General features: G+C 40.4%; 1 protein-coding gene across 2 annotated transcripts; it reads left to right on the plus strand.

Annotated features, from left to right (window-relative positions):
• The first annotated feature begins 1,844 nt into the window (after positions 1-1,844).
• On the plus strand, positions 1,845-13,419 carry LOC115575698 (myosin heavy chain, fast skeletal muscle-like). 2 transcript variants are annotated; one of them, XM_030407937.1, is made up of 39 exons: positions 1,845-2,048; positions 2,299-2,442; positions 2,566-2,722; positions 2,835-2,862; positions 2,949-3,066; positions 3,155-3,247; positions 3,330-3,393; positions 3,520-3,618; positions 3,717-3,820; positions 3,903-4,041; positions 4,184-4,302; positions 4,394-4,543; positions 4,631-4,801; positions 4,906-5,212; positions 6,416-6,489; positions 6,578-6,665; positions 6,754-6,871; positions 6,989-7,112; positions 7,210-7,346; positions 7,487-7,742; positions 7,922-8,164; positions 8,251-8,427; positions 8,569-8,714; positions 8,824-8,914; positions 9,019-9,408; positions 9,568-9,694; positions 9,780-9,898; positions 10,284-10,480; positions 10,568-10,751; positions 10,856-11,021; positions 11,181-11,305; positions 11,436-11,744; positions 11,820-12,023; positions 12,113-12,238; positions 12,367-12,537; positions 12,666-12,770; positions 12,854-12,949; positions 13,060-13,191; positions 13,312-13,419. In XM_030407937.1, the coding sequence occupies exons 1-39, from the start codon at positions 1,845-1,847 to the stop codon at positions 13,327-13,329; spliced, it is 5,820 nt and encodes a 1,939-aa protein (XP_030263797.1). In that variant the 3' UTR covers positions 13,330-13,419. The 2 variants fall into 2 exon arrangements, with proteins under 2 accessions (XP_030263797.1, XP_030263796.1); XM_030407936.1 differs by lacking the exon at positions 13,312-13,419 and having other exon boundaries at positions 13,060-13,227.
• Positions 13,420-15,341: the final 1,922 nt, after the last annotated feature.

The raw sequence follows: 15,341 nt of genomic DNA on the forward strand, positions 1-15,341 counted from the left end.
AATCTCTCTCTCTCTCTTTCTCTCTCTCTTTCTCTCTCTCTCACACACACACACACACACACACACACATTGTTATGCCAGCACATATGTAAAACATACAGTGCATTCAGACAGTATTCAGATCCTCCCTTACTCCAAGTAAAGGGATCTGAATACATTCTGAACACGCTGTATATCCATTCTTATGTTGATAAACATCTAACTTAAATTATGTAATCAAAAGCAAGCACAATTAACTTTAATCAGTGGTGGAGAATACTGGTGTCAGTCACTTGGACACTTAAATTTTGAACACCACCTGCTCAAATCAGTATTTGTCCTAAGAGCCAACTCAAAAGAACTCAACATGAATTAGGCTTCCCTAATTCATGTTGAGTTCTTTTGACGGCTGACCCTCTTTCTGATGGGGGTTTAGTGTTTCCATGTGTATATGTGTAGATGCCATAGGCACTAAATGACCTTTCCCCTTGAGATTGTCTAGGGCACTTATAATGGCACTTGAATAGATGTCATCGTCTTCGTATCAAATGTGGTAACTGGAGAAGTTCATTCTGTTTTTCAATTTATTTTGGTCCTGATCTCAAAGGAGTTGCCAACTATTTTCATGTCCATTTAGGGAGTTATCCAAAAGATTCCTGTTTTTAATAGCGGAATATGAGATGTGCCAGTCTCCTGTAATGGTAAACTACAAACATTTGGGGACATTTCCAGAACTAAGGCCTTTGCATTCATCTAACATGACTCAAAAACAGTAATGCAATGTAAAATCCTCAAGTACTATGCTCTGACTTTCATTTATAAGGTCAAGTAGAGCACAGCCACATCTATACATTTCATGGTAATGCCATAAGTGCAACCTATATGTTTGTACTAAAGATGTGCTTTATTATTTAATAAACGTGTATACAACTACAACGCTATTATAAGTGTCATTTAGGGATGAACTCAAATGTCCTGCAATTGAACACAAATGGAATTTGGAAGACTTTTCAAAACCAACCCCCAAATTTGTCCATTCATTTAAAGAAAGATGTTCAAAACAAATCCCAAATTCAGTATCACTATAATCGAGGATTATAATGATTAGGATCATACACAAACCACATTCTGCAATAATGTATCCTGTATTTTTTATAAAATAAATATGCAAACCCTCGCCTTAAACGTCACTGCCACAAATAAGCAAGAGGTTGAAAAGAATGCATGACCAAACCGAGCGAGAGACTGCTGCTGACCAGGCAATCCCTCCCTCTATAAAAGAGGCAGTTCTGAGCTACTGCATCAACTGAAGCTCCATCGCAAGTGAGTGTTTTCAATTTGACCTCAGTTTTTACTGTTCTTTATTTATGTGTTGTCGATTACTTTTGTATATTGTCCAGAATTCTATGGCAGAATTACCTGGGTTGTAGTCTTGACTAGACATTATTCCGAAACAATTTTCACTAGCAGTTGAGTGGATGGAAGAATATTTTAATGTTTAATGATTGAATTTGACTTTAATGATTCTGTTCATTACAGTTTGAATATGTTTTCTAAGTCTGTAAACATATTGCAACCTTTACCCTCATCTGTTTTCTAATTGGCTAAACCTTCACAGAAAAAAAAAAGTATAATTCATCTGAAACAAGTTATTGTACTCATGTCTTATCATGTATTTACAGGATCTCCCAACTCCACCAGAGACGCCAACACTCAGTTGTTTTCGGAACCAGCTGAGGTAAAAGATTTCAACATAAAAAATTTAAATCTCCATAATCAGCTGGGCAGAAGACCATAGCTATGTCTTGTCGACATGTTGACACTATTGTGGACATCATCTTTTCAGTCTCCACTGAAGTGCCACCATGAGCACAGACGCAGAGATGGAGGCCTATGGCCCAGCTGCCGTCTTCCTGAGGAAGTCAGAGAAGGAGAGGCTTGAGGCACAAACCTTACCTTTTGATGCCAAAACTGCCTTTTTTGTGGCTGAGCCGAAGGAGATGTACCTCAAGGGTAAACTTGTAAAGAAAGAGGGTGGAAAAGCCACGGTGGAAACCCTCTGTGGAAAGGTAAGTCATTCATTATTTTACTTTTTTCAACTTAAGTACTCAATCGATTTCCATCTAAGACACTGTATATACAAGGATAGGATTGACATTTATTTAAAACAGTATCTTAGTAAAGCATTCAGCAGTAATATGTTTCTTATTGTACTTTAGACTCAAATTGAGACTGTGAAAAACAATATTATCCATGTGATGAACTTTTCTGTTTGAAAGAATTTGTAGTTAAATACATTATACTGTATCTGCTGTTCAGACATTAACAGTAAAAGAGGAGGACATCCATCCCATGAACCCTCCCAAGTATGACAAAATTGAGGACATGGCCATGATGACCCACCTCAATGAGCCTTGCGTGTTGTATAACCTCAAAGAGCGTTATGCATCATGGATGATCTACGTGAGTTTCCACACGATGCTAATCTAATCTATATGTAAATATGTATAGAGTATATGTACCTAAATGGAAAACCAATAAAATCTACATAAAATCACACTAAGTTTATGCTTTTTACTATTTCAGACCTACTCTGGGTTGTTTTGCGTTGTCGTGAATCCCTATAAGTGGCTTCCCGTGTATGATGCTACATGTGTAGGAGCATACAGAGGCAAGAAGAGGATTGAGGCTCCACCCCACATCTTCTCCATCTCTGACAATGGCTATCAGTTCATGCTCACTGGTAAGATAAAAATATTGATGTTGGGATCTAAACACACAGAGGTAAAATCCTCCATTGATATTTATTAAAAGAAAAAGAGACCTCATGTCAAGCATTCATGTTTGTGTTTCAGATCGTGAGAACCAGTCTATTCTGATTACGTGAGTATGAAAGACACAATAACAATAACTTTATTAACTTAATGGTAATGAAGCAAAATTTAGATAATATGTCTTGTTTACCCCAGTGGAGAATCCGGTGCTGGAAAGACTGTCAACACCAAGCGTGTCATCCAGTATTTTGCAACAATTGCAGCTATTGGAGCTAAGAAGTCTGATGCACCACAACAGCAAAGCAAAATTAAGGTGAAATTGGTTGTTTCAGATGAAAGTGTTTGTCAGAGGAAAGTTAATTTGAATATATAGCTCATGTAATTCAAATCTTCTCTTGCAGGGCTCACTTGAGGACCAGATTGTTGCGGCCAACCCTCTGTTGGAGGCCTATGGTAATGCCAAGACTGTCAGGAATGACAACTCCTCTCGTTTTGTAAGTACAGGAGAAAATATCTTGAGACTTTTTTTGTGCCTACATTTAAAAAAAACTGATGATATTAATGATCTGGCTCTAGGGTAAATTTATCAGGATCCACTTTGGCACTACTGGCAAACTGGCTTCAGCTGATATTGAAACATGTAAGTTTCAACCATGGTATTTGTAAATATCCATTTAAATTATAATCTAGGCTCCGATAAATTACAATAAATTGTAAAAGAAAAGAGTTTGGTTTTTTTTATTTAAATTTCTTTTTTTATTTTTAGATCTGCTGGAGAAGTCTCGTGTCACCTTCCAGTTGTCTGCTGAGAGGAGCTACCATATCTTCTACCAGCTGATGACTGGCCACAAGCCTGAGCTCTTGGGTATGTGAGATTCAAAGATTCAGATTCAAACTGTGAAATAAAACTTAACAATATCAAAAAAATAAGCAATACTATTTAATTCTACTGTCCTCCTCTAGAGGCGCTTCTGATCACCACCAACCCCTATGACTACCCTATGATCAGTCAGGGTGAAATCTCTGTGAAAAGCATCGATGATGTGGAGGAGTTCATTGCAACAGATGTAAGACAACAATTTAGTTAAAGAGATAGTATACAGGGAAAATGTTTAACATACCAATAACTTTGCTTAATTTACTCTGCAGACTGCCATTGAAATCTTGGGCTTCACTGCTGAGGAGAAAATGGGCATCTACAAGCTGACCGGAGCTGTGGTTCATCATGGCAGCATGAAATTCAAGCAGAAGCAGCGTGAGGAGCAGGCTGAACCAGATGGCAATGAGGGTAATTTCTAAAACAATACACTCTTATCATGCAAGCTTTCTGGTGTGTAAGACACTACACAAGTCAGTGTGTATTTATAATTCCACGGGAAGTATTCCTTCATTCACTCATTTATATAACTTCTTGTTTTTCTCTCCATCAGTGGCTGATAAAATCGCCTACCTCCTGGGCCTGAATTCAGCTGATATGCTGAAAGCTCTGTGCTACCCAAGAGTCAAGGTCGGCAATGAGATGGTGACCAAAGGTCAGACCGTCCCACAGGTAAAAAGACAGAATTTGAGTGTTTGGAAAGGGAAATGTTTACATTTTCAAATAGAAAAATCACTCTAATGAATCCCCACACCATATTTAGGTCAACAATTCTGTCAGCGCTCTGTGCAAATCCATCTATGAGAAAATGTTCTTGTGGATGGTCATCCGTATCAATGAGATGCTGGACACAAAGCAGGCAAGACAGTTCTTCATTGGAGTGTTGGATATCGCTGGATTTGAGATCTTTGATGTAAGTTTTAGAAAATCAACCCTTCTTAGAAATTAATGAGTTCAAACTTATTTCGGCCTGAAAATAAATGCTTTTCCATAACTACAGTTCAACAGCTTGGAGCAACTCTGCATCAACTTCACCAATGAGAAACTGCAACAGTTCTTCAACCACCACATGTTTGTCCTGGAGCAAGAGGAGTACAAGAAGGAAGGTATTGTTTGGGAGTTCATTGACTTCGGTATGGACTTGGCTGCCTGCATTGAGCTTATTGAGAAGGTAACATACCACTTTGTTAAACAAGTTAGATTTCTCCATTCAAATACAAATGTTTGCTTCCTCAGGTATTTTCTTTTCTTACCATGAAATGTAATTCTTCTCAGCCAATGGGCATCTTCTCCATCCTTGAAGAGGAGTGCATGTTCCCCAAGGCCTCTGACACAACTTTCAAGAACAAGCTGCATGATCAGCATCTTGGCAAGACCAAGGCCTTTGAGAAGCCAAAACCTGGAAAGGGCAAGGCTGAAGCTCACTTCGCCCTGGTTCACTATGCTGGCACAGTGGAATACAATATCAACGGCTGGCTGGATAAGAACAAGGACCCCCTGAACGATTCAGTTGTTCAGCTTTACCAGAAATCTTCAAACAAACTGATGGTCTTGTTGTATGCAACCATGCCTGGAGCTGATGGTAAGACAGAAAAGTATATAGAAACTCTGTGTACCCTGTACAGATGTTTTAACCTCCTATTTTCTACTACTAAAGACAGTGAGTGTAGTGTATGTGTGTTTCTTACACATCCTGGGCTCTAAGACAAAAGTGAATAGGGGGGAGACAGAATGGGACAGGACCAGATGCTCCCCTGTAGACAATTGTGGGAATGTGACAGTGCAAAGGTCCCCATGACCAGGAGCCTTGATCAGCCCTGAGGTGGGCATCAGTTACAGGAAGATAAGTTACAGGAAGGGGCCCACACCAGAGGTTCAGAGCTGACTCAACTATGCATTGTCATTTAAGTTTAGAGAGACCATCCTGTCTACTTATGCTGACATCAGCAAAGTTAGGTAAGACACACAAGAGTTATTTCATAGGGGGTGTGAGGCAGACCCATCCTTCTTTCTCCCATTGGATAGATGAACCTTTAATCCACCAAAGTGACTGATTAGGAGAAGAAGGCAGGTATAGAAAATAGACTCTAAAAAGAGGCCCGCACACCAAAGAAAGCGTTGTGGCAATTGGTAGATTTCCTAAGATCAAAGGCTCGATAGGATTTCTGAAAGGGCACAGGACGAAGCATTTTGGTATTGCTTTTGCCATAGATTTGAGAATACCAGAAAGCATCCGCTTCTGGTTAGGGCGCGGGCTTGAGATCTGTTTCAGTAAAGATTGCGCTATCATTCCACCCGGCCTTGCCTCAGCAGAATTCTTTTATCATCAACCTACACGCCGACCCCTTTGAAGAAAGCCCAGAGATGACACAAGCATTGTTGCCATCTCTTTTCATAGCTATTGGCTGCTTAATGAAAAGTGGAGTCTGGAAGGCTTCATGCAGTGCAGTGACTTTGTAGTGAAAAAAACGTTGTGTCTGTTTCAATTGAGTTGGACCAATTAAGAAACTGGTAACTTCTTTGTGATAATATATACATTTAGGTAAATTTAAAAGAGTGAAATCAACATTCCAGAGACAAAAGGTTATAACAGTTACTGCTGTGTCATCCCATGCCAGTAATGAAAAAAGTATTTTGCAAAACAGAGGCTGCTGGTTGAAATTGAAATAAAAAAAACACGATCAAAAAGAAAAAAAATTAAACCATCTACTGCAGTGTATTATTATTATTATTATTATTATTATTTGGTGCCATTAAAAAAGAAATGTCATGTTTTGCCAAATAGAGGCTGCCGGTGGTGGCAAGAAGGGTGGCAAGAAGAAGGGTGGTTCATTCCAGACTGTGTCTGCTCTTTTCAGGGTATGTATTGTTTCATATTTTTGGACAACAATCAACAATCTCATCTTGAAATATTGATGAGCTATTATTTTGTGATGCTCATCTACAGGAGAACTTGGGCAAGCTGATGACCAACTTGAGAAGCACTCACCCTCACTTTGTACGCTGTCTGATTCCCAATGAAACAAAGACACCAGGTAAGAAGCACATAACCCAGATTTGTGCACTTTGTGTGACATGGTCATGTAAAGAAATGTTTTGATACAATGAATTTGCAATGTGCAGGTCTTATGGAGAACTTCTTGGTCATCCACCAGCTGAGGTGTAATGGTGTGCTGGAGGGCATCAGAATCTGCAGAAAGGGCTTCCCTAGCAGAATCCTCTACGGTGACTTCAAGCAGAGGTGACTGCAGTATTCGTTTTAAGCAAGTCAAGTTGATTTCCATGAAGGTATTAGGATGGTAAACAGCAATAAAAAGTGAGAGGAAGGTAAAAGTAACAACATAATTTTCTCTTGTAGATACAAAGTATTGAATGCCAGTGTCATCCCTGAGGGACAGTTCATTGACAACAAGAAAGCTTCAGAGAAGCTGCTGGGCTCCATTGATGTGGACCACACTCAGTACAAGTTTGGACACACAAAGGTTCATCCCCAAAGACAGTACCAACATATTTACTTGTGTGGTTGTCCTGTTATACCCATATGCACTGAATACAAATTTGCCCCAATTGACAACATAGGTGTTCTTCAAAGCTGGTCTGCTGGGTACCCTGGAGGAGATGAGAGATGAGAAACTGGCTGAGCTGGTGACCATGACTCAGGCTCTCTGCAGAGGATATGTCATGAGGAAGGAGTTTGTTAAGATGATGGAGAGGAGGTAGGATTATTTTACTGTACCCTAAACTGTACTGTCCAATTATGTAGTTGATCATTATGTTTTTAATTGTTAGACTAAGAAGCTCTTTAAAATAATGTTTCAGAAGAAACAACACTTTCTACATATATCTCATTTTCCAGGGAAGCTATCTATTCTATCCAGTACAACATCCGTTCATTCATGAATGTTAAGAACTGGCCATGGATGAATCTCTACTTCAAGATCAAGCCTCTCCTGAAGAGTGCTGAGACTGAGAAGGAGCTGCAGCAGATGAAGGAGAACTATGAAAAGATGAAAACAGACCTGGCTACTGCCCTTGCCAAGAAGAAGGAACTGGAGGAGAAGATGGTTTCCCTGCTACAGGAGAAGAATGACCTGCAACTCCAAGTGGCTTCAGTAAGTAGGAAACAAAGAAAGTATAATTTTGTTACATATACACTTCACCAATTTTACCATGTTGCTTAAATGATCAGATATCTAGGTGAGATAGGAAGAGACCACTGACTTCGAATACCAGAGAATATATAAATCTTTTCAAACTTTTAAAGGTGTCATATGTTCATTGTGTGCAATAGGAAGTCGATAACCTCTCTGATGCTGAGGAAAGATGTGAAGGGCTCATTAAGAGCAAGATCCAACTCGAGGCCAAACTTAAAGAGACAACAGAGAGACTGGAGGATGAAGAGGAAATCAATGCTGAGCTGACTGCCAAGAAGAGGAAGCTGGAGGACGAATGCTCTGAGCTGAAGAAAGACATTGATGACTTGGAGCTCACTTTGGCTAAAGTGGAGAAGGAGAAACATGCCACAGAAAACAAGGTTTGGATTATTTTAACCCACATTCATTTAAACAGAGACCATATCAATATAATTTTATGGTAACAATGCACTGATCATCATTTTAGGTGAAAAACCTGACAGAGGAGATGGCATCTCAAGATGAGATTATTGCCAAGTTAACCAAGGAGAAGAAAGCCCTCCAAGAGAGCCACCAGCAAACACTTGATGATCTCCAGGCAGAGGAAGATAAAGTCAACACTCTGACCAAAGCCAAGACAAAGCTGGAACAGCAAGTGGATGATGTAAGAAAACAATTGTGTGTTTCTATTGTCAAGTAGCTAGTTCTTTAATTGCTATTCCATGATACATATTCAAAATAATGTACAATGTATGTACATTGTATGTACAACTCAAATAATTTATCATTAACTGTCATGCGACAGCTTGAGGGATCATTGGAGCAAGAGAAGAAGCTCCGCATGGACCTTGAGAGGGCCAAGAGGAAGCTTGAAGGGGATCTGAAACTAGCTCAGGAATCCATCATGGATCTGGAGAATGACAAACAGCAATCTGATGAGAAAATCAAGAAGTAAGGTTTTCGATTTAGTTTACTAATCCTCTTTTCAGCATCTCAAACATAACATTCCAACCACAATACAAACTGTGACAGTGAAAGCTTTATTTTCATCCTCATAAAGGAAAGAATTTGAAACCAGCCAGCTCCTCAGCAAGATTGAGGATGAACAGTCTCTAAGTGCTCAGCTTCAGAAGAAGATCAAGGAGCTCCAGGTGACATATTCAACATGCACACAGTATTACATTGATGCAAAAAAGACTTAATCCAAAAACAACACAATATATTCAAGTTAATATCCTTCTTTCATCAAATCTAGGCTCGTATTGAGGAGCTGGAGGAAGAGATTGAGGCTGAGAGGGCTGCTCGGGCTAAGGTTGAGAAGCAGAGGGCTGACCTCTCCAGGGAACTTGAGGAGATCAGTGAGAGGCTCGAGGAGGCTGGTGGAGCAACAGCTGCTCAGATTGAGATGAGCAAGAAGCGTGAAGCTGAGTTCCAGAAGTTGCGCCGGGATCTTGAAGAGTCAACCCTGCAGCATGAAGCAACCGCATCAGCTCTCCGCAAGAAGCAGGCAGACAGTGTTGCAGAGCTGGGAGAGCAGATCGACAACCTCCAGCGTGTCAAGCAGAAGCTGGAGAAGGAGAAGAGCGAGTACAAGATGGAGATTGATGACCTCTCCAGCAACATGGAGGCTGTTGCTAAAGCTAAGGTGAGTCATGTGCTTATAGGTGAAGGATCTTTCTCTCAGTCCATAGGTTTAAAGATTCTAACATATACATCTTTTCAGATGAATATGGTAGTTAAGTTAGGATAACATCCTGTATTGCTTAAAAGTTTCAAGAATAGCATGTTTATTTTTGATTTGCAGGGCAACTTGGAAAAAATGTGCAGAACTCTTGAGGACCAGTTGAGTGAGCTCAAATCCAAAAATGATGAGAATGTTCGCCAGCTGAACGACATTAATGGACAAAAAGCAAGACTGCAGACAGAGAATGGTGAGTCACCCATCCCCTTGTAAGTGAATGTAATCTGTGGGTGGGTTCATCATTTTCACAAATTAATCTATACATTGTCATTCAGGTGAGTATTCCCGGCAGCTGGAAGAGAAGGAAGCTCTTGTTTCCCAGCTGACCAGAGGAAAACAGGCCTTCACTCAGCAGATTGAAGAGTTTAAGAGACACATTGAGGAGGAAGTCAAGGTAAACTAGTTTACATGCCCTGTTGTCAGAAATCAACAGGGGGTACATTCTCTCTTTCAAATGTAGTCATTCAAAATATGTAACAAAATACAATAATAAGATCTAAAAGATCAAAGCTCAAAAAACTATTCCCACAGCAGAGACTTTAAGGCACACTGCTATTATTGCTAAGTGAACCTTTTATAAATTCAATTTTTGCCAGATAATGAAAAGAAACATCAGCATTACTGTGATGCTGATTAGCAAATGTGTTAGATGCAGAAGTAGTCTTGAGGATTCACAACTGAATGTCTGCATCAAAATGATTAAACTTTAAAAAAGTATTTATTTACTATTTATTTTCCACTTCATAGGTATGAATCTAATGTTTTGTCATCGTCAACAGGCCAAGAATGCCCTGGCCCATGCAGTTCAGTCATCCCGCCATGACTGTGATCTGCTCAGAGAGCAGTTTGAGGAGGAGCAGGAGGCCAAAGCTGAGCTACAGAGAGGAATGTCCAAGGCCAACAGTGAGGTGGCTCAGTGGAGAACCAAATATGAGACTGATGCTATCCAGCGCACTGAGGAGCTAGAGGAGGCCAAGTATATAATCCTTTATACTATTTCAAAGATAAATCCCTTTTTGCTATCTTTGTTCACTTAAGCTCAAATAATTCCTCTTCACTACAGGAAAAAGCTTGCCCAGCGCTTGCAGGATGCTGAGGAATCTATTGAGGCTGTGAACTCCAAGTGTGCCTCTTTGGAGAAGACCAAGCAGAGGCTGCAGGGTGAGGTGGAGGACCTCATGATTGATGTTGAGAGAGCCAATTCTCTGGCTGCCAACCTTGACAAGAAGCAGAGGAACTTTGATAAGGTAAATGGTTAAACTGGGAATTGACACCAGTTTTGAGCAAGAAACAAGCACCTTAATTAATGAATAGTCATTGAATTAATATATTTTGACCTATACAATTCCAGGTCCTTGCAGAATGGAAACAGAAGTATGAGGAGGGCCAGGCAGAGCTGGAGGGAGCTCAGAAGGAGGCTCGTTCTCTCAGCACTGAACTGTTCAAGATGAAGAACTCTTATGAGGAGGCTCTGGATCATCTGGAGACCATGAAGAGAGAGAACAAGAACCTGCAGCGTATGCCAATCTTACTGTATTTAATGTAATTAATAAGGGTTCTTAGATCTCTACTAGTGTAGTCTGTGAGCATTATTTGGTTGTAAAAGCACTGACACATTTATCAGATATAATCTGCACATACAGTTCTGACTATTTTTGACTTTGGTTGTTCTACAGAGGAGATCTCAGACCTGACTGAACAGATTGGTGAGACTGGAAAGACTATCCATGAGTTGGAGAAAGCCAAGAAGACTGTAGAGACTGAGAAGTCTGAAATTCAGTCAGCACTGGAGGAAGCTGAGGTAAAATCTTAAAGACAATATTGAACCACTATGATAAAAAAACATGGTTAAAATTTAACTATGTATTAATTTTGAATTTATTACTATCAAATATACATGTTCTTGTGTTTGTGACTTTTTACTTTTTAAGGGCACACTGGAGCATGAGGAGGCCAAAATTCTCCGTGTCCAGCTTGAGCTCAACCAGATCAAAGGTGAGGTTGACAGGAAGCTGGCAGAGAAGGATGAGGAGATGGAGCAGATCAAGAGGAACAGCCAGAGGGTGATTGACTCCATGCAGAGCACTCTTGATTCTGAAATCAGGAGCAGGAATGATGCCCTGAGAGTCAAGAAGAAGATGGAGGGAGACCTGAATGAGATGGAGATTCAGCTGAGCCATGCAAACAGGCAGGCTGCTGAGTCTCAGAAACAGTTGAGAAATGTCCAGGGACAACTCAAGGTGATGTTTGCAATGTTATTTAATATTAAAGGCATGAAAAAATGAGTGCAGATGGTTCAATGTTTTGTTCTTCAGGATGCCCAACTGCACCTTGATGATGCTCTCAGAGGACAGGAGGACATGAAGGAGCAGGTTGCCATGGTGGAGCGCAGAAATGGCCTGATGGTGGCTGAGATCGAGGAGCTGAGAGCAGCTCTGGAGCAGACAGAGAGAAGTCGCAAAGTGGCTGAGCAGGAGTTGGTTGATGCTAGTGAGCGCGTTGGACTGCTTCACTCTCAGGTATGTTTTTGTTAATTCACAAGAATTTTATCTAATCAAAGATGTGAGACACATACCAATTAACATTGTCTATTCTTGGTCAAATTCAGAACACCAGTCTTATGAACACCAAGAAGAAGCTGGAGTCTGACCTCGTCCAGGTTCAAGGTGAAGTGGATGATGCTGTTCAGGAATCAAGAAATGCTGAGGAGAAAGCGAAGAAGGCTATTACTGACGTGAGTTATGTTTTCATGCAAATAGTGCTTCGAAAAATACTTGTTTACACTTCATTAATCATCAATAATAATAATTTTAATTAATATCAAGACTAAAAATTGTGTTTCTAAACTTTGCATCATTTAAGGCTGCTATGATGGCTGAGGAGCTGAAGAAGGAGCAGGACACCAGTTCTCACCTGGAGAGGATGAAGAAGAACCTGGAGGTCACAGTGAAGGACCTCCAGCACCGTCTGGATGAGGCTGAGAACCTCGCCATGAAGGGTGGCAAGAAGCAGCTCCAGAAACTGGAGTCCAGGGTATGAACTGTTCATAAAAATGTATAATAGGTCGTTTTTGGAGGCACATCACTTTTATTATGCTTTTTATTATTTCAACTAAAATCGTTGCGTGGAAGACTGATACATTATTTATCATCACATTACAGGTACGTGAGCTGGAGAGTGAAGTCGAGGCCGAGCAGAGACGTGGTGCTGATGCTGTAAAAGGAGTTCGCAAATATGAGAGGAGAGTGAAGGAGCTGACATACCAGGTAAGCCGTACTAAAAAACTCCCTTAACCTCTAATTTATTCTCTAGTCCTTTTCACATACTGTATAATCTTGTATTTGTACAGACTGAGGAGGACAAGAAAAATGTGAACAGACTTCAGGATCTGGTGGACAAGCTGCAGCTTAAAGTGAAATCTTACAAGAGACAGGCTGAGGAGGCTGTAAGTCGAATACATAATGTGGCACATCATTGACAGCTAATAACAACTAATAGCAACATCACTATTAACTGTCTTGTAACTACGCCAACATACCTCTAAACACTTAACAGGAGGAGCAGGCCAACACTCACATGTCCAGGCTCAGGAAGGTTCAGCATGAGTTTGAGGAAGCTCAGGAGCGTGCTGACATTGCTGAGTCCCAGGTCAACAAGCTGAGAGTCAAGAGCCGTGACGCTGGAAAGGTATGTTTGTTATCAGAATAATTTGATGCTGTTTACTTTTACTGATGACAGTGTGAATCAATATCATATCTTTAATGATACCAAAATAATAATAATAGATTTTCATCCCTCTTTTTTTAGTCTGATTCTGCTGAGTAAGCGTCATCATCCTTTAGGCCTTTCAACAGAGTTCATAAAATATGAACCATGGTGGGGGCTCTTTACAATAAAGACCTTTCATCATTATCCTGAATCCTGTCACTTCCTTTCTTTAATAATTTATTTGGTTGACCAGTGAAATCAGTCCAAAACTAAGCAGAGCATTAGCCTTGTAATGTCATATGGTAGAGTATTTGCAGCATGGTACTGATCAACAAGCAAGCAATCAAGCAATTTTCAGTATGGTAAAAGAATAATACTTTAAGGGTTTTTAGTAATTATCATAGTTTTTAAAATACGTTTTCCTTTAAAAATATTTGGTGCTTTTTAAAAAGCGTTGTTCTTCCAGTGGTGGCATGTTTTGTGAAGCACTAGTGAGTTTGTGGCAGTACTAGCAGTAAAATGCTTACAAACACCCCCAACCTACATAAAAATATAAACAGAAATATGTATATCTACAGCAATGCCAAGTGTCAATTGCTTTTTTAATAAACAAATACCTCTTAAATAATGATCAAACAGAAATGTGCTTTTACAAGCTCTCAAGTCCCCAATGACATGAAATGTGAAAAACTGAAATGTGCAGTCTGCAGTGTGTCATGGACAGATTCAGAATGGGAGTGAGTCCAACCTGGGTGCCATTCCCCACCTCTCTTTAGCCTTCACAAATGGATGTCTTCACACCGCGATTGGCTGGGAGGGGAATGCCCCAAGCTGCTTCATTAATTAGAAGTCAGTCTCCTCACCCTGCGTACAAGTGATCTGAATCCACTGCAATCAGTCCAGAAGATTTTTCAATTTAGCCCAAACCGCTGGACAGCGAGCAGCTTCCATATGCCATAAGGAGGAGAGGTCAGATGGTCTTTGAGACACTGAAATGCCCTCTGACACTCGTCCGTCCACTGAAACACAGCTCCTTTCCTTTTCAGAGCGTTAAGAGGCTCTGCAATTGTTGAAAACTTAGGTATGGGTTCCTTAGTCATGCAGCGCTTCCGTCTTTGCCGGATCTCCACGGTCTACATCCATACTAACTACATGACCCAGGGATTTAAATTTGGGGCAGGGATGTCTTTAGAATAGATGTCATCCAGGTACACTATGCAGCATTCTCCAAGGCTGCTCCGCAGCACATGATTTAGCAGCCTCAGGAATGTGGCATGACCCAAAAAAAGGAACAACCCAAAAGATGTGACAAACCCTGTCATTGGCTGGCTTTCAGGGTCCATTTCCACCTGTAAATAACCGCTGTTAAAATCTAGGGTGGGGAAAACAGTTCAGCATGCCAGTGACTCAGAAATCTCAGTAATGGCTGGCAGAGGATAGGAATCTCCCTCACTCTGTTTATTAATACAACAGAAATGTACAGAAAATTGGGGGAGTTACCAATTTGTTTCAAGGCATCAATACAATTGGAAAAGCCCATGTAGAAGAGGAAGGCACAATAATGCCCTGTTAGAACATGTCTTCCATCTGCTTCTGAAAAATCCTCCACTTTTGAAGGGGCAGTGTATAGCGGCACCAGGACTGCACAGTGAGCCTGCTGCAAGGTCTGAAGTCCAGCAACACTTGCAGTATAGTATGAACACTTTGACCTCCTCAGACTTTTTACCTCCACATGGGGACATGGGGCCATAAATCTCTTCTCTGCCCCTACCATTTGAGAATAAAAAAAAAAAAAACAATGGGGTGAAGAAAGGACAGCCAAATGCAAGTGACAGTGGAAGTGGAAGTAGATGACTCTACTGCTGTACTCAACTAGACACACTCTTAAGAAAATAGACCACTAAGCAGCCTGAAAGGTCATTACCCCAAGATAAATTACTACAAAGAAAAATATGTGTAATTCCAAAATTTTAAAAACAATGCTAAAGAAGAAGGCTAAAATTAAACGTTGACCTGGCATTTGCATCTTGGAGGAGAATGAGGTCCTCAGCGAATTTCATTTAATAGAAGATTCCAAAATGTTAAAGCAACAAAAAATACAACAAATGAGTCCAAATAAGTGATCACCT

Source organism: Sparus aurata, chromosome 23 (genome assembly GCF_900880675.1).
Source record: "Sparus aurata chromosome 23, fSpaAur1.1, whole genome shotgun sequence".
NCBI lineage: Eukaryota > Metazoa > Chordata > Actinopteri > Spariformes > Sparidae > Sparus > Sparus aurata.